This window comes from Cyprinodon variegatus, unplaced genomic scaffold, assembly GCF_000732505.1.
Source record: "Cyprinodon variegatus isolate N-32 unplaced genomic scaffold, C_variegatus-1.0 Scaffold134, whole genome shotgun sequence".
Lineage (NCBI taxonomy): Eukaryota > Metazoa > Chordata > Actinopteri > Cyprinodontiformes > Cyprinodontidae > Cyprinodon > Cyprinodon variegatus.
In genome coordinates this window covers 729,279-749,298 of record NW_015150587.1, presented here as the reverse complement: position 1 = coordinate 749,298, position 20,020 = coordinate 729,279, and the positions used below count along the sequence as shown (strand labels likewise).

The window sequence follows — 20,020 nt, the reverse complement described above, 5'->3', positions numbered from 1 at the left end:
CGGATCTGAATGAAAATGTTGTTTCAAGCTCCAGAACACATTTTCTCCTGCGGAATGCAGACATGTTATTGTGTATAAATGGCTAGGATAATAAGCTTTTGCGCAGATTGCTTGTATCGTCTCACAGCTGTGGGTCTGTGATATCTTTTAGGTTTCTAATTGTTAGAAATAAGAACATGCTTTACTGAATTGATTCTTTTCATCCTGTTCTGGTTTCTAGCCTAAATAAATTCAGTGGGCTCCTCCACTTAAACTCACATGTCAACAGGAATTACCAATTTCTGATAAAGACGAACCCAGGCCAAGCTGGTTCACCATGTTGTTTCAGAAGAAGGCCTCTGTTTATAAGGTGATTAAAGTGCTTATGCTTCACCCCAGGCAACTGAGGTCAGACTAGTTTATGTCTAGATTTCAAGGGGCCCATGTAAAGTGATATGTGTCACTGGCAAAATGAAATGACCTTTGGGGTGAAAAAAGGCACAGGTGGCAAAACAAACAGATTTTCTGTGATGTCCATTGAACAAGTGCAGTGCTCTTTGTTTGAAAGTAAATGTCAGTCTCAGCATCGCGTTCCCGAGCGTGCAGATGTGTGACCTTGCAAACATGGCTCATTGATATTCTTGTAGAGAGGTGTCATGGAGGCATTTGGGAAATCGTTGCTTCTTGTTCTTTAACTCATAAATATGAATGAAATCCATGTGTTTTGAGTTTGTTTGCTGATTAGCATGAAGCAGACAAACAGAATTGTATTTATAGCGATTGTTAGCAAAGGTTTATTTGGACTTTTTTACTATGTTGTTGCTGTTTTTAATTAATTATATCATCTTTAAAAATCCGAATGTGTTTATCTCACATTACACTCAAAAAGTAGAAATTAATTTTTTAAATGTTGCAACAGAATTAAATTCTATTTTGTATCTGTGTCTTTTAAGAAACCTAAAGAAGCATTGTAGTGAAGTTCACCTGGATAATAAGAATCATTTTATGTTTAAGGGGTGGCTTAGGTCGTTGGTACCGTTTCCTAGAAGAACCCTGTTTCTTACTTCTCTGCAATGTTTTCCATTTATTTGCTGCTTTCCTCCTTTGTCTTCATAATGATGTTTTTACTGATTCAGTTTAATTCAAAAAACCTTATTGATCCCGAAGGGAAATTAAATGTACTCTCACAAGCCTCTGAGATCGTCAGCGAATTGCTGGGTTTAAATTGCAGACATTTTGACTCTCTTAACAAAATGTTGACATCTGAGGCCTTTTGCTTTGTCATAGTTTTTTCTAAATGTAAAAAGAATAAAAGGGACGGAGTAAAAACTTTTAAATTATGCACTTTGTATAAATTATGTTTTCTCACGGAAGAGCCACGTTTATAAACCTGCTTGATGCACTGACCTTCACATCAGTTTTAACTTTATGCACAGGTCATATACTGTAGCTACTGTCTCATTTCTCTTTGGCTGCACAAACTGTGTTTTTTTAAATGCACAGAAGGATAGACTAAGGGTGATAGAGGAGTACATCATTTTAAAATTAAATCAATTAATAATGGAAAGATTCGGGTTAATGAAATTAAGAGATAATGCTAATATTTCATTTAAAAAGTTTTATATGAAAAGTTTTGCAGTGGTATATTAAGAGACATGACAAAGATCTAGTAATAATTTAACAGGCGCACAGCCCAACATGACTTAATTTCCCCACAGATCTGAATCTAGTTTCCTTGGGATCCTTTTAGTCTCTTCTGTGATCTTTTGGAAGCGGATATAGATGTTTGTTTTATCTTGATTTTTAAGCTAACCCTGTTTGTTTTTGCTAAACTGACTGTTTGCTGTAAGTGCACTGAGTCCTCAGGGGGATGTTATTGACCTAGACACACATCCATGTTAATTCTTAGGGGTCCACAAATATAAAACTATTCAATTTCCTTAACTCATCATGCAGTAAGATTAAAAACAGAATATGAGGGGTGTAAAAAGAAAATGGAAAAACTGTTGGAAGTTTTGGCTACAGTAATGCCTCTATGAATTGGAGCACTTAGCACTGTGATCCTCAAACCTTTGAAGAGCCTCAGTGGAATTTTGGAAATGGTGGAGGTCCAGAAGAGCACTGACCCTGGAACAGTTTGAATACTCTATGAAAAGTGAATCTTAGGCCTCTGGTAGATGACCTCGAGCTTGAACCATGACTACCCATTTTGTAAGTGATAGGATTGCTTGTTTACTGTATATCTTAAACTAAAAAAGACTCCCCAAGTAGCAATAAAACACACTTAGAAGAGGTCTGTTCTGTACCATTTTGATAAATTGGTGGGATGAAATAAGAAATCATGACTTAGACTTTGACAACTTTTATTGTCATTTTGTTTACAGTGTGTATACAAAAATTAAATTTCGTTTTGTACAGCTTTCAAAACAGTTCCATTTTAGAAAGTCCAGCAGTGATAAAATGTAAATAGTGTGAGAGAAAAGGCATGGTGCAGAAAAGGAATTGATATTGAAGTTCAGAGCGTTCAAATAAATGGTGCAAATGTGCAGTATTTTTGGTTTGGTGTTATCAGTGTGATGCAGAGTTTGTGACATGATTTAGAGTTTTTTCAGCAGTTCAGCAGTCTGATGGCAGTGGGGAAGAATCTGTTGCAGAATCTGTTGGACCTGCACTGAATGCTGCGAAGCCTCTTTCCAGAGGGCAGCATGGAGAACAGTCCATGGTGGGGGTGTGAGGGGTCACTGATGATGTTAGGGGCTCGGGACATGCAGCGCTGGGAAGAAATGTCTTTAATGGAGGGAATAGGAGCCCTGATGATCCTCTCTGCTGTTCTCACCACTCTATTCCCTTTCTTCCAGCCTGAGGTACTGCGGGTCCACACCACACGGTGAGACAGCTGGTCAGAGTGGATAGAATGGGTGGGGGCAGGTGGGCTCTCCTCATCCTCTGCAGAAAGTACAAGAGCTTTTGTGCCTGGTCAGGTGAGGTTGTCAGTGATGTGCACGCCCTGGAATTTGATGCAGCTGACCACCTCTACCGCTGAGCTGTTTTATGAGCAGTGGAGCTTGGTTAGGATGTTGTAGTCTGTGATCACACATATATGCCTTGCCACATCCTCCTGGTGTTGCTGGCATTGTGGAAGAGATCCTGGATCTTCCGGATGTGGTTCTGCTTCACTGATCTGACAGCACGGTTCAAGTTGACTCTCGCTGTTCTCGGTGCCTCTTTATCACCAGATTTGAAAGCTTAGTTCAGTGCTTATAGCGATTTCCGAACCTCCCCATTCATCCAGGGTCATAGGTTGGCCCGGGTGGTGATTTTCTTTGTGGTGCTGACATCCTCAATGCATTTGTTGATGTACGCTGACACAGTCATGGTATACTCATCTATATTTATCTTGTTGTTATAGGCTGCTGCAGTCTTGAACATGTTTTAGACCGAGCATTCAAAGCAGTTCTGGAGTTTCCCTCAGTCCACACTCTGACCTCCTTCACTGTTGGTTTTGCCCTGATTAGCTTGGGCCTGTATGCAGGTATTAGCATGACAGATACAGTAGGTGATCTGATGATCCGAGGTGGGGGCGGGGAGCTGCTCTGAATGCATCTTTAATGTTAGAGTAGGCTAAATCCAGTGTTTTGTCAAAATGACAAACCAGATACATTTAAAAGATAAAGTAGAAAGACCAGAAACCAATCTTATATTGATTTGAAAGGTCTAGATTTTAATTGACTAACAAAAAAAATAAAAAATAAGTCTGTTTAAACAACAGAGAAATGCTAGAAAAAATGACATATTTTCTTTCACACTGTTATCAATTTTGCTGTTGCCATCTTTTACTTTGTTCCTTTATGCATCTGAACCGATGCCTAAACCAGCTTACAGGAGTCCTTCAAATGAAAAGCTAAGGGAGGAAAATCTAATTTTAACATGATTAGTTGCTTCAGTTATGACATGTCTGTGTAAATCTTCTAAAATGCAATCAGTTTGGTACAGCTGGTAGTAAAATATAACTAACATCTGTTTGTAGTTGGTATATACTACCTGCTTTTAATCATGTAACATTTCTTTAATTACCATGATAATCCAATAATTTCTTGGACTGTTATCTGTTCCTGGGTGTAAATGTTTTGACTTTTTCTATGGTGCAATCATGTGGTGAACATGTGTGGGTGTGATTGAATTACGTATTACAATTATTCTCTGAGTAACAGTAAACCTCCTCCACCCTTAACATAATGTCAACATTTGTATTTGTCAAAATAAGTTTTCCCATCTTTATTCTTGCACCAAATCTATAGATAGGGCATCATTTAAATTAATTTAAATGTCCTCTCCAACTAATGATAAAGATACTAATAAATGCTGCAATAATCCTTACTGTTGTTGAATAAAGCTGCTTAACATATTTTAATATAAACAAAGAGACAATGACTGCACCATATTACAGAGTTTTTCAGTGTTTGATTGGACACTTTCGTCATCTTTTTAAAGTGGAGCAGGGCAGGTCTGAGTTCAAACTAAATGATCAAAATCTGGCAATGAAATATTGGATAAAACAACACTGTAACTTCTGAAAAGCATAAAAGCTCCCAGAGAGTGGTGTGTGCTGTGCCTATAAGCCACATACTGCCTTTTGCTGTCTGCAGATGTTTAGGATTTCCTATGAGTACCACTTCCCTATACTCCTTGTTTTGTAATGTCATAAGATAAAAAGGAGTAACTAATCTGCATTGTAGCTTCAGAAAAAAAAGTGAAGAAGGTGTACATACCCACGGCAATGAGTGGGACTGACACTACGAGTTGCTCAGGGAAGTGTGTAACTGCCAGCTAATGCCTGGCCACATTAACTCTATCACAAACAGTTTGATTTGAAGATGTTTTCTGATGGGCAGTTTATTGTGACAAAAAGTATTTGTATGAATTTATAAAGGTTTAGCTTTCTGCAGATGTGCTGGAACTGTGCCGAGAGTTGTCCCAGCACAGTAACCGAGATAACTGTTGAGTGTAAATGGAACTGGACCGTGCCAGACACAACCGAACCGTGCTAAACTAGAACTAGTTCAACAGTAGGTCTCTGATAACAAAGAGTGCCTGAGCAGACCACGTCATCTCCTAACAGTCAGCTTCCAGTAGTTGGTAGTAATGCACATCAGTAAGTTGCTTGACAACCACCACAGAACAGAAGAAGAAGAACTGTAAACAACAATCAAAATCTTATGAAGACTACATTTCATAAAATGGCATTAAAATAGCATGGTGCGACCAATTCTTGGCCTGACTCTCTGCATATAACGAAATATCACAATTATAATCAAACATAATGTCCTGAATGTTACGCATGCCGCCATTTTGATTTGCATGATTCCCTCCTTCAATCCTAGCAGTAGTACCGTAGATCAACACAAGGGTGTGAGGAACCGTTCTGGCATGATGTGTAAACGATTGTAAAGAACCAAGCTCAGCATGGCCAACTGATCCAAGCTCAGTCTGAACTCTGCACGGGTCGGTTTCAGAGGGGTAGTGTAAATGGGGCTAATGCCTCTCTGGGAGCTTTACAGATTATTTTATGATTACAATAACATTGGGATTTTTTTTATAAAATCTAAATAAATCAAATTATTATTTTTAGTTTTGCAAATATAATACATGTAAATGTAATCTGAGCAGAGATAGCAAAAGTACTCACTTTCCGTACTTGAGTAAAAGTACAGATACTTGTGTTAAAAAATACTCTGGTAAAAGTGGAAGTACTGATTAAACTTCTTTACTCGTGTAAAAGTAACAAAGTACAGGCTTGTAAATTTACTTAAAGTATAAAAGTAAAAGTAGAAATCACTTTTTTCATGCCATTGCCTACATTTTAAATGGATGTCTGCCAATAGGACTAGATCTCCGTTGTGTTCATTTTCAATCATCTCGTCGTCCATACTACTATGCTAACACCACCGGCACCAAGCTGCAATGATTTGCCGCGAATGAATACCGCCAAATCTGTCGATTCATCTTGTAGATGTGCGTCAAATGCAACGTAGATTCCCATCCAATTAGATTGAATTTGGTATTGATGACGTGAAAAATAATAACGGTAACTCCATTGAAATGATTCAAAACTAAAGTAACGAGCCAATTTTTTAAAATGTAAGGAGTAGAAAGTACAGATATTTGTGTAAAAATGTAAGGAGTAGAAGTAAAAAGTCACCATAAAAATAAGTAGTAAAGTAAAAATATCAGAAAAATCTACTTGAGTACAGTAACGAAGTATTTGTACTTCCATACTTCCCTGAGTAATCTGAGTAAATCAAAAATGTTCAATTTCCTTTCATTTTAGAAGGTTCAAAGGTTTACAATAGATAAAGGGTTGAAAGCTATCCATACCAACTAAATGGCTATGCAAAAATTGTGTGTAACTGTGATTAACTACCTTTCTAGTTTAAAACATAGAGCTATTCAGGGGCGTCTCAAGCTTTTCAAAAGTGTGGGGGATATGGTCGGTCCGAGGTTGTTGCAGAGCCAGTTAAATGTAGCAAACATGTCATACATTTATCATACTTCTGTGGTAAGATGTTTCTGCCATATAACCATAGAGCACATAAGATATATCAATTAATATATTACCTTACTTTCATCAGCACAATTTAATTGAAGTGGCTTGTTCTTGCAGCGGGTTCGATTCCCGGCCCGTGGTCTTTCTGCATGGAGTTTGCATGTTCTGAGCATGCATGGGTTCTCTCTGGGTACTCCGGCTTCCTCCCACAGTCCAAAAACATGACTATTAGGTTAATTGGCTTTTCTAGATTCTCCTTAGGCGTGATTGTGTGCGTGAATGTTTTTTTTTGTCTGTTTGCCTCTTTGTTGCCCTGCCATGGACTGGCGATCTGTCCAGGGTGTACCCTGCCTATCGGCCATTGACAGCCGGAAATGGGCATCAGCACCCCTCACAACACCAGCAAGGATAAAACGTGATGGAAAATTGATGGATAAATGGATGGCTTGTTCTTACACCTGAGCCATTTAGCACTGTATCTCTCCCTCCGGTTGTTTTTAACCCTACTATGAAATATATATTCAATCATTTTGTTGGAAATCGTCTTGATTTATTATTTACACACTTTAGGACTCAACTGCACATTTTTTTGTCTCTGTCCCTCATCTTTTCCTCTGTAATTAATGTTTTGTATCACAATGAAAGACAGCTCTGTCTGGAAAGATTGCTGAACCAAACAGAGTGTATAAAGCCCTGAACCGAATCCGATTTTGTGTTTGATCCGACAGAAAATCGTATCGGACAACTATGCCAAGAAATTGATCCCTTCGTTCAAAGTTAGAGGGACGTAGAATCCAAGTTTAGGTTTTTGTGTTTGAACATGAGCTTAATATGCCTAAATGTTTAAGTCTGGTCACTAAATAAGCGAGTTATTGTCTCATAAGAACACCATAGTTGTCAAAATTGGGTTTTGAAAATAGGGAGATGTTTTTTTCATTTGTGTATTGGTCCACAGGATAATTATTTATCATTTCTTGTCTCGTATTTTAAATCTTATTCTGAATATTTTGTTTCTTTGACTTTCAATTAATAATATTTAAGGTCAATAAAAAAGCTGTTTTAGAGCTGGGAGCTTTTTTATCAGTCTCTTGTATTCAACTTTACATTTCCTGTGAAATCTATGAATAACTTTTCCTAAAACCTGCCTGGTTTCTCCCTGCACTACATATTTTCAGGAAAGTATCTACCTATAAAGACCCTACATCATTCTCCCTGCTGCTGGTATCTGGTCCATCTCCTCTCTGACTCTGCTCTGTTATGGCAATAAACATTTTATAAAATGTGAACAGCAAAGTTTTGAAACAGAATTAGGAAGAGAAGCAGTAAAAAGTATTGTGATATTTAACTTTAAGGTCACTTTTATGCCATAGATTGTTTGTTTAATCTCTTCCCTGACTCTCCTCTCATATTGTGACCAAAATATTGGTACTTTAAATATATGGAGAGCAGAAGTTGCAGAGGATTGGGTTTATTCCAGCATCAAAGAACTTATATTATTTAATTAATGTTTACGATTAACATATTAGACTGTTTTACCTTGTTATCATTTAACCAACCAGTTTAATTTGCAATTCACATTTAACAACTTACACAATTTTTGGGTAAAAAACTGAAAAGTTTGACGTTTTTTTAAGCAGTTTATTTTAATACAGCAGTTAAAAGTTGGGACAGATCTTTTTAAACATTGAGCTATAGGTGATAGATGTATTACTGAATAAATGCAGCACAGACATAATGGATTTGATTCAAATAAGGGCTCAAAAAAAGGTCCAAGCCCTGTCAATACATCTCCCAGCTAGTTTATACTCCATGGAAAAGGAATAACTAATATTACTCAACTTTGTCCCCTGCATCCAAGAAAAGAAAGATGAATCTGTGTTATGCAAAAAACTCACAAACTGGGTCTCTGTTCAACACAATCCCTTGCCAAACTTGAGAGAAGTGCTTATCCTAGCTAAATATTCTCAGCGGATCGCATCGTTTCTCGAAATGCAGAAGAATGTAGTGAATTCTGGTTCATTTAAAAGCACCCACAAGCTGCTCACTATATTTAAACCAATGAATGTTGAAACTTGTTTTATTTTTTTTTTTAAGCACCAATAATGTGAAAATTTTGAATTGCTCTATTATTGTAAAGATCAAATTATCCTTTTCTTTTTTTTCCCCTTGTTTGAAAACAGGGCTTTTTTAATGAGAAAGTATATCTGGCCACATTAATAATTCATTGTCACTCTAGACTTGTTTATAGAAGTTAAACATAATTACCTGGAAGTGTCAAAGTCCTGAGTTGAAAACTTCTTGTATCTCCTAACTTGTCATGATTGATGACAGTTTTATTTTTAGTTTGTGTTACACCTAAACATTTTATCATCGGCAACCAAAGTGCCAAACTAAGCAAGCTGTCAATCTTTCACAGTATAGTATATGTGTCTTCTGTAAAATGTGACAAGTTATAAAAAAAGCCCTATTTCAACACTTATTCTTACTGACTCACTTCTTCCTAAACCCTAATGTAACTAAGGTAACATGTCTCTAAGGTTGTCAAATGGGGAGATATTAAAAACACAAGCAATAAGACTAAAATGGAATGGAAGAAACCATTAAGCTAAACTCTCAAATGACCTAATTGTTTTATAAAAATGCACTATAGGGTATTTTGTTTCTTCTAAGGTTTCTTAGATCAACAAATTAACCAATAGATTAAAAAAAGAAGAGCTCCTCACTTTTCTTGTACAGTTTTTCTTTTATACCACGACTATAGTGAGCAAGCTGACATTTTATTGAAACCTGCAGGCAATGTTTTTTTAATCTATCCCTTTGCTTTGTGATCTTATTTCCCTTTGAAAAGATTTCCCGCAAAGAAACTTATTGTTAATGTCAATTTGATATCTTACAGGAGGAAATGTTGCAAAGGCTTCAAGTTTGTGATGGGCCAGTGCATACCTGAAGGTAAGATAAGAAGTTTGAATGTCACCTTAGAGGATCCTGCCAAGTATCTAAGTTCTTCAGAGTCTCGATTGTCTGATTATTCCCAGTATTTATTGTTACCTGCTGTAAAGTCATACTATAATCTTTTTTACCAGATTATGATGTGTGTGCTGGCGCGCCCTGTGAGCAGCAGTGTACTGACCATTTTGGTCGCGTTGTGTGCACTTGTTACTCAGGCTACCGCTATGACCGAGAACGCCACAGAAATCGAGAGAAGCCCTACTGTCTGGGTAAGATCTAAAACAAATGTACCAATGATTAATAGGATGTATTCTTATGTATTCAATGACCTTATTATTGTATAGTATTATTGTACTTTAATTGTAAATCCAACAGTTACAATAAATAAGGCCACGTTATTTTGGCACGATCCAACAGATTAGTGTAAAAAATAATCTTGAATACAGAAAAATGTAATACTTGATTTTAAAAAAAGTAGAATGAGAACAATTACAAATAACAGCAATAATACAGAGGCCATCAGTGCAGTATTTCAATAGCTTGCGGCAGAACATTGTGCAGCAGTCTGGTTCTTGTGCTTTTGATGTTGCCGTGACTGACAGTCGCTGTCATTGGAAGGAGTCTGATCATTTTCAGTGTGACTCCTTCAGTTCCTCTTGCAGTCTTCTAAAAGGCTCTTTTCTTGCATAAAGTGGCAGGATTAACGTGTGGAGATCCAAAATGTTAACATGCTCTCTATAATTTGTTTGTTAAATACTGTAAGGACACTGGTAGAGAGCTTTTTTTTAGCTTCAACAGAAAGTTTCTCTGATCTTTCATCAGCAGGTGTTCCTAACAAGTAGATAACCTGTCCTGTGTTTACCATGTTAAACTGAACTGGACACAAATTCAGAACTGAACACACAAATCTGAATGATACCAGATGCTTAACTTAATCAAACTCCAATGCAAACTCAACATTGTCTCTGTCACAGGCAGAAATGTAAAGGAGGCATCTTCATCTGTACACAGTATGCTTCATATATATTGTTATTGTTGTGATTGTTGCGTTTTCTTCATGGAACTGGGCTAATAGCTAAAAGCTGATATTAAAAAAAAGGATTGATCAAGAACGGCAACAATGAAAAGATGCATTTCAATCAAAGATGTCTGTTTATCTAAAAATCATTACAATGAAAGCAAATCAAAAACTTTTTCTGCATTATGAAAATAACCATTATAAAGTAATACTGGCCATTGAATGAGCAAGTTCTTTGTTATGTATTTTTCTTTATTTTCTGTTTGTAATTGTTGTGTGTTTCTGAATTATGTCTGCAAAAGTCTTTAAGAGCTGAAGTGGTAATTTTATTTTTTTTGGGACAGTTGTAAGGGTATACTTCTTTCAGCTCCTATAAAATCATCAGTTATTTTAGTTGTTACATTACCTACTCCTATTTATCATTTGGTAAATTATATAAAAATAAAATGAAATGACATATACTGTGTCGAACTCCACAAAGATTGATTGCCTCTACCCTAGCACCTGCCCAGCTTTGGTGTCCCACCTGAAGCAAAGCTCCTGCAGGTAAAGTTCTTTAGGTTATTGAGGTACACAACACTCTGACCACAATACAATGGCAATCCTGTAGGGGGGGAAACAGAAAATGATAGTAAATATTAAGAAGGAAAAGTAAGATATTGTTTTGCTGTTAATTATCTTATATTAATTTGAGCCTAATAACAATAATAACAGAAAAGCAAAATAAAAAAAAATAAAATAAAAAAGAGCCAACATTTTTTCTAAACAGTATAGATAACTTGAAGGTTTGTTGTTTGTTTTTTTGTTTAGGTGTTTTGGTTTAGAAATAATAAAGAGCTGTGCAGAGCAGCTCTGTGGGATTTTACATCACTTCTTCAACCTTAGCCTGACACAGGAGTTGGTTCTAGTGATGTGGAAGACCTCCTGCCTTGATCCTGTACCAAAAAAAAAAGAAACTCAGCCACCAGTCCTCAATTGCTATATACCTGTTGCTCTGACATCCAACATCATGAAGATCCATCTGAGCAAGCAAACAAGCAGCTGTCAGGAGCCCCTGCAGTTGGCTCATCATTGTGGAAATGGAGTTGAAGATGCCATCATACACCTGCTTCAACAAACCTACTGTCATTTAGACTAAGTAGACAGCATTTTGTGGGTCATATTATTTGACTTTCTTCCATGCATTTAACAAAATTTAGCCTGACATACTGTTTCAGCGTATCCCAAAGACAGAGATACAGGCATCAACAATCAACTGGATCAAATACTACCTAACAAACAGACCACAGTTTGAGACTGAAGGGTTAACTGTCTAATCAAGTAGTCAGCAGCACAGGAGAACCACAGGGCACAATACTCTTTTTACTCTGTACCAGAGATGGGGGGGATCTGGAGTTAACAAGTTATTTCTATGTCATTTTTTTGTTCTACCCAGCCACTGAACCTGGTGAGTTCAATTTACATAGATAAAACAGATTGGAATCACCAGGCTCAGTGGCTGGGTAGAACAAAAACATGACATAGAAATGACTGCTCTGTACACCACAAATTTGCAAAACAAGAGAGACCTGTTATCTACAGGAATACTCTGAAGACTGCAGTGATTGGATACATCAGAGATGGACAAGAAGCTGATGACAGGGACCTGGTGAAATGCTTTGTGGCATGATTTTAAATCAAGCATCTGATCCTGAATGTCAACAAAACATGGAGATGATAGCTTCTTCTCCCATGATATTATCATCGTGGGAGAAGAATTGGAGGTTATGGAGGAGTAAAATACCTTGAAGTTCATTTGGCAACAAGTGTGACAAGAGTCACAACTGTGAAGCCATCTAAAAAGAAGACTGTACTTCGTAAGGAAGTTTAGGTCCTTTTGAGTATCCAGAAAGATGCTACATATCTTCTATAAGTCAGTTGTGGAGAGTTTGATCTCTTCTGTCATCATCTGCTGGGCCAACAGCATCAGAGCAAATTACTTAAAGAAGTTTAACAGACTAATAAAGAGGCCAGCTCTAGACATTTATCAAATATCTCTGATGGTGAATTTACAAAGAAGAATTCTTAAAAAAATGAAGCATCCTTTCCATCAGACTGTTTTTAACTGCTTTTAATAGAATTATGTACAATGGCTACGTTGGAGTGGAGCAGGATGCAGACTATGGGTCATTGGTCCTGCAGCAGGGTGACATTGCAGCATGTTTGTTTTTTGGGGTGGGGGGTGTTGCTATTATTCCTCTTGTTAAGGCTTTCAAGTGTTTACAGATGACAGCTTTATTGATGGTGATGATGAAAAATATATTTCCTTAAGTGCAAGCCTTTAGCATGGTTACTGGGATGTAATCAGATATAATTTTTTCAAATTGTGTTTGTATGAACTGGTTTTTACTTAATTCAGAGAAAAGGAATTTATAGACGCCTTTGCTCCACTGTAACACATAATCAGAGCCTAATGTTAAATGTCTGACAGCGATAATTGGTAAAAAAAAAAAATGTATTATCTGTCCAACTTTTGTTTTGCTTGAAGCAATCTGTATATTGTGAATAATTTTACTTTCTCAAATCCACAAGTCGGGTATTTTACCTATGCATTTAAATTCCCCAAATTAATACATTTACAAACCTAAGTTGCAAAGTTAATTTACCATATTTTAATTCATTTTTACTTTGCTTAATGTGGTTATGTTAAGTGGATGCATTTTGATCAAATTTTTCTCTTCTTTTCAATTTCTGAGTAACTTCCTTCTTTCACTTCAACACACAGACATTGATGAATGTGCGGACAAAAACATTAGCGCCTGCTCTCAGATCTGCATCAACACCGCAGGGAGTTTTAGGTGTGAGTGTGAGAAAGGCTATTTCCTGGAAGACGATGGGAAGACTTGCACCAAAGGGGAGCGAGGTGAGCTTACACATCTTTTCATTATTCACATCAAACAGCAATGTGGAGAAGACTACACTGTGTTTTTGGTGTGTAATAGAGAAGGGGGGGGCATTACAAATATAGACAGCTGGTAGTCATTAGACTTCACTGCCTCCTGTGCATGTCAAAATAGTTTGGGCACCCAAACATACTGCTGCTTTCTGACTCCTGGTCTTCTAATTTTGCCGGATAGATGTGGAGAAAACACAAAACATTCAGGCGATAAAAATATCTTCTCTCTGCCAATAAAGCAGTGAGGCGCTGCAGATTTATAACTTCCTCCCATAAGATTATCTTCTGTTACCTGCTATAACATTTAAGAAAGTAAAAAAAAAAAAGTGAAAAGCGTGCTGCTTGAGATTTTGATTTATGTTATGCTGCTCTGTAAGATAGGGGTGAAACATTGGAGGCTGACTTTTGCACTCATCCATTATCGTATTATTATTACTTTTAAAGTTAGCAGCCAAAGTAAGACAAACAAACAGTAATGCTATTTTTTTTTCAAATAGTTATCAGTTAAAAGTAGTTTAAATAATGGAGAAAAATGGTATTTAAAACTGGAAATAATACAGAGGAATACTGATGTTTTTTGCCATTGTATCATAATATGTTCGGTTGGCAAGAAGATACATCAACTTTTTTTTTTTCTTTCTGCTACAATAATAACATATAATTTATCCTGTAATTGTATTAACACTCCAACGTAGCCTAAAAATGTCATCGCTACCAGTAATCCCCAACCCCTGGGCCCCGGCCCGGTACGGGTCCATGTGTTATTTGGTACAGGAATGCACAAAAAGAATAAATTACTACCATTTTTTCCAGAAAATTAATTTTTTCATTCTAAATGGCGTTTTATTTATAAAAAAAGATTGGATTCACTAGGCTAAAACAGTGTAGGTAAGTACGTACCTTGAACTCCACCGTCACGTTGCAGCAAAACACAAGGCTCCTGTTGATTCACTCCTATTGTGAGTAATTATCACTCTGTTTTCATGCTCTTTGTTTTTGTGGTGGCTTTTTTTTAAAGGCGTATTAAATGTTACCATAGCAACAGGCCGGTCCATGAAAATATTGAATGACATCTGTCTGTGGAGCAAAAAAGGTTGGGGGCCACCGGTTTACACTATCAAGTTGGCCAATATTAAGTAACTATTAGCTATAATAATAACACATAACTTAATATTATAAACTGGAAATGATAGGTTAAACTAAAAGGCTAATGTTATCCCAAACCATCTCCCTGAACAGTAGTTATGGTGCGTTCACACCAAATGCTGAAGCAGACAATTTACATATTATCTCTATGTAGACTGCAGGGCTAAATCCCAAACTACACCTAAACCACTAATCCTTAACTATCAAGTGTCACTCAGAGTAAAGTCACACCCACAGCTGTGGAAGACGCCTAGATTGTACGTGGGGGGTATAAACGTGACAGCATCAAAAGGGAAAGGAAAAACAGTTGTTTCTATGGCAACACAGAGCATGTGCGTGACTGTTGCTCTGTAACGCAGGATAACATTACATAAAACATTTGCCATTTTCTTACAGTTAAAACAATCTATTCCAAAGAGGACCTTCCATTTAGGGATTAGCAGCATCTGATTTTCTGTCAGTGTGAAAAAGATGCAGCCAACCCACGCAACTTACATTTGAATGCATGTGTTTCATCTGCCACTATTTTGCCGTTACACTGACTACCAAATGCCAATGAGCCTGCATTGACGCAGACTCGCTATTTAAGGGCTGAATGGTCCACTCGCCCTACCCACTACATGGTTTGGGATGGCCTTTACTGTGGCGGAACCTCTGCAGGAATGGCCAATAGGGCTCGGGATCCGTGTTGCATTGTGGGACGTGGCGGCCATATTGAGGGCTACGCGAACGTAAACATAGCTCTGATACAACGTTGTTGTTGAAAGAAGAGACGTAGAAGTAGAGAGAAATAAGATGTTAAAATCCCAAAAAGGGTCTGGAATTTACTGGGACACATTAAATAGAGAGGCCAGGGACCGGTATGTTGACAAAATCAGCATTATTAATAGTTTGGATCCATATGAAATTCCAAACAATGAGTGGAGCACCGATGGGTGAGCGCCTATACTTCAAAGCAGTTCCCAAGCTGCAAGTCCTTGGAGTCTCATGTGCAGTTCATGAATGGATGGGTTCAGGAGCTGCAGATCATAAAGCCAGCAAACAGTGGGAACACAGTAATCCGTACAAAGGTAAGCTGTGCTTAGACGGGCTCTGGAACCTGCTAGTTAAGTAATTGCTAACCGGTAGCGCTAAAAACCACTCTTGCATGTAATATACTTTTAAGTAGCTGCTATGTGTTTCAAAGGTGTAGTTAGTAACGTTAACTGCCAACCCTCCGGGTTTCTCACGTATTTGAGCCTTTTCCTGCTGCCGTTTTTATTATTTTCCTGTCAAAGATCCCAACCTTGAAGGAAAGAAACAATGTAGGCTGTATAATAAAACTGTGCATCTTTAACTTACCAGAATGAAAATGCAGGGAACATACTCTCATTGACATCGGGATACTGTGGAAAGTTATGTTCGGTCGTCTTACAGCCGCGATCCAAGCTAGCCGACGACTCTTAATCTCTGACACTTGGTCTCCGTGGTGGAAAGTTAACCCATTTTCTATGTTTTCCCATGGCGATCATGTGTTGCGCAATACAGCAATGGTTTACCATGGTTGAAATCAATTAAAGGTGAAATTAATCAAATTAAAACATGGCTGAGAGGGAGTACAGTACGCGGTAGTCATAGGCAGTAGTCTGAGTAAAGGAGGCCCTCAACATGGCGGCCACGCAAAGTAATTACGGGTTGTGCTCAGGGTTGGTGTTTAGGGTCGGTTTGAGATTCAGCCCAGCTCTGGAGTGCTGCAAGGTGAAGCACGGCAAATGGCATGTTTTTGTTAAATTCAACCGAGGGAGAGCGCCACCGCTCCTGTGTACATGATGCAAAAATTTGTAGGAGTTGAAAAATCTGAACTGTTGTTAAAATTCGCATTGCAAAAAACAATGAGGGACTAGACGTGGCTGTGACTTACAGTGAAGGAGTGCAATGGAGACAAGCTTTTTTTTATCAAGATGGAAGATAGAGAATAGAATGTTGATAAATGATTAAATACTTTAGGGAATTGGTTTTAGGTCCTCCGTTACCTACAACACAGCCACTGGCCAGTTGCCGCCGCCCCATCCCCACTTTGGTGCACTCTGCTTGACGGGTTTCACAGATGTACCACTGTCCTCCTGCCATCTCCCGCAGTTAGCCTCTAGAGCTAACACTGTTCAGGTTTTGCCTCTCCCCACTCTTTTTTTGCCTGGCGTGCTTCTCTGATCTATTGCTGTCCTTCTCCGATCTATCACTGTGCTTTCTTAGCTCCAGAGGGAGGCACAGGCAGTCACATTGACCCGGGTCTGGTGCTCTCTCTGCCAAGGTTCTGTTTTGATTTCCCTTCTGCTCCTGTCTGACCTCAAGAACACTGTCTCACCTTACCTTAAGCACCTTGGAAAGTGGTGGTGATCCATCCACATCCTGACTCCCAGAACTGGGAGCATCTCTGTAGGATCTGCTGGACTCTGGGATGCCACTTACTGTGCCTGACTTTCCAAATTAACCTAAATATGCTACATAAAATCGCTGTCTACTGGCCAAGTGAATTTCTGGCTATTTGTCAGGTAAGCAAAACACATGAAATTGGAGAATTTTTTGCAGGTTTTGTGTTTGGTGTGAACGCACAATTATACTCAAAGTCGTTTGAGAAGTTGGCGGAGACGAATAAGCTACGGCTAAAGGCTGATTTATACTCAGAAACCAGGTCATGTCCATGTGTGTTACAGTGATTTCAAATATGCAACAACATTGTGACTGCAGACAGTGCCTCAGATAAGGGGCCTCTGATTGGTCAAATCTACATCTGCTCTACACTATCCACATTTCCTGTTTGGTACCTTACCAGCTTGTTATTTTGAATGACCGCCATTGTGGAAAACGACTCGTGAAGATGGACCAGCTAGAAGAGCGAGGTGCGCGAGAACGCTGGGACCCTTTTTCCACCAGGATCCCTGCTCGTTTTTTGCCCTCATGTCCCTCCGTTGTTGCACAAACTTGACTGTACTTCCTCACTACCTCGACCATATTTAGACCCACAGCTAGTTTGTGATTGTCCCTCTTGCACTGTGGCGTGGAATAACATAGCGCAGACCACGCTTCAATATTGGGCATAAATCAAAAAAATAATATAACCATCCCTTTAGAGTCCAAGACTCATGCAGACTTCTGCATATTAGCTTCCCAAATATCCTTTTTTATATCATTGAAAATTGGATGTATACCACATCAACTAAGTGAACTACATTTTAATTGAATGTTTTACCCTCAATATGCTTTCTGATGATTTTCTCCATAAGGTATGTAACTGAAGCATTTTCCCATTCCCAGCAGTTCATCTCTTTGAGAAGTGTGATAATTTAATGAATTCTGGAACTTGCTCAGCTACATGTGAAGATTTCCTCCAGATCAAGATGTCAGTACTGCAGCTTAAACAGAAGGTATGGGACAACAGAGAAGAAACATGTCTGATAAAAGTACTTATTTAAGTATATTATACATTTTCCACCATACACTAACATGTAAAACACTGGCTGCTATAGGACCCAGCGAAAAATACCTGTTAAGGATTTGATTTAGCAGCATATGTAAAATTCTTCATTTTTTTTCTATCACATCTCATTACTAAAGCAGTTTGCCCAAAGAGCATACCCCCAAGAGTAGAAATGGATAAATACTCCTCTGAGTCACATTAATGCATTTTATAGCCTAATAAAAAAAAAGCACTTAAAATAAAATTGGTGTATAGCAGGATGATTCTGCTGTTTTACACATGAAATCAGGGGAAATTGATGTAAAAATCAGCTGTGCAGTTGCATGTTCATCTGTGTTACTGCAGACATCTAAACATTTCTGAACACGGGTCTGTCAGTAGCAGCACTCAACACTCTGCACTGTAACATATGATATATTGCTTCCAGCTGTGTGGTCTTTCCATGTGTTCCAGTGTGTATATAGTTAAACATATATTAAGAAAACATCATGATTAATGTTGTCTTTGCCAATTACAATGTAATTTTACACCATAAGTTGAAAGGTTTCCTTGTAAGGATTGCAATAAAGTTATAACATACTTTTTATAAAATCATCTTATTCACTTATGTCAAGGACTGCTGGTTTCTATAAGTAAACCATAACTTTAGCCATTCTTTGTGCCTTTTATTTGTTTCCTGATTAGGATATTATCATGTGAAATTGCTGACCTTGCAGGGCCTGGCAAATACAGATATAGCTCAATCAATTAGAATACCATCCAAAATATTGTTCTAGTTCATTAATTCAATCAAACAATAGAAAACATTCAACTTAAAATGAGTGATATATCACTTAAGTACTTATTTATGTAAATGTTTATAATAGCTTGGAATCAAAAAGCTAAGCATTTGACCTAGTAAGAATGTGTGTACAATACACAAAAAGAAAGACTCAGTATGCATGGACTTTCTTTACATCAGTCATTCCATTAGAGTTTGGTACAACTTGTGAATCCTCTGAGGTGTTAAGCAATCCAGATTGCTTGTAGATAGTTTTCAACTTGTTGACTCTGATTTCCTCTTGACAGTACTTCATAGATTCTCTGTAAGCTTTAGGTATGTTGAGTTTTCTGGTCAATAAGGCACAGTGATGCTTTTATTGTAATAACGTGTATTAACCGTTAACTGTTTGATTTAATTTCCCCTGAAAAACAAGGAATTTAGTCAGCATCCAAATACATGAAGGGCTCTAAATTTCCCCATAAAATGAACCAACAATAGTAGATTTAAGTGCTCCCTAAATGACTACTGTGGACCTCAAACAATGTGGAGTTTGCCTCTCTGGCACCTCGATTTTCAAATGAAATTCTAAATTTACTTTTGTCAAAAAGCCATGAGGTGAAAGTCCAGTTTATTTTCTCATTGGCCCAGATAAGAATGTTTTGACATTGTTACTGGTACAGATTCAGAATTGGTTGAACAGAAGGATGTTGACAATTACAGCCCATGTCCTTAATATGCCTCCTTGTGTGTAATTGTAGTTGCAAAAGGCCCCACTCTCTATATCTCTGTTCATCAGTGGCCTTTACTTCAAAATCCTCTCAAGTAGGCAACTCTTGCTCTGTGTACCTTTTTCTACCATGCTTTCCTTCAAATAAAGTTTCCATTTATATATGCTTAGATAGAGCATTATATCCCCAGTGAGTTTCTTTTGGACTAACCTCTTGTTGCTCACCCTTGTTGTAGTGGGGGTTAGTGACAGTCTACTTGTGAACTATTAAATCAGAAGTCTGCATTTTTAATGTCTATACTAGGGCTGCAACTAAGGATTATTTTAAAAACCGATGAATCGGCCGATTATTTTTTCGATTAATCGATGAATCGGACAAAAAATATTTTTTATATTATCCTCTTTATTCCAAAATAAGCATTTTAGACAGAACAAACAAGCACACAAGTACAGGTTGCTCATTAACTGTACTGGTGCAATATGAAAAATAAATGTTTGTGTT

At 37.7% G+C, this 20,020-nt stretch overlaps 1 protein-coding gene across 2 annotated transcripts in view; it reads left to right on the top strand.

The window, feature by feature from the left end:
- The window catches only part of ccbe1 (collagen and calcium binding EGF domains 1), a 61,066-nt gene that overhangs the window by 26,471 nt on the left and 14,575 nt on the right, over nucleotides 1–20,020 (top strand). The window contains exons 3-6 of one of the 2 annotated variants that reach the window (XM_015376352.1): nucleotides 9,420–9,472; nucleotides 9,607–9,741; nucleotides 13,255–13,392; nucleotides 17,869–17,975. In XM_015376352.1, the coding sequence (XP_015231838.1) occupies nucleotides 9,420–9,472; nucleotides 9,607–9,741; nucleotides 13,255–13,392; nucleotides 17,869–17,975 (433 nt within the window). Of the gene's footprint in view, nucleotides 1–9,419; nucleotides 9,473–9,606; nucleotides 9,742–13,254; nucleotides 13,393–17,865; nucleotides 17,976–20,020 lie in introns of both variants that reach the window. The other variant, XM_015376351.1, reaches the window with a different exon arrangement.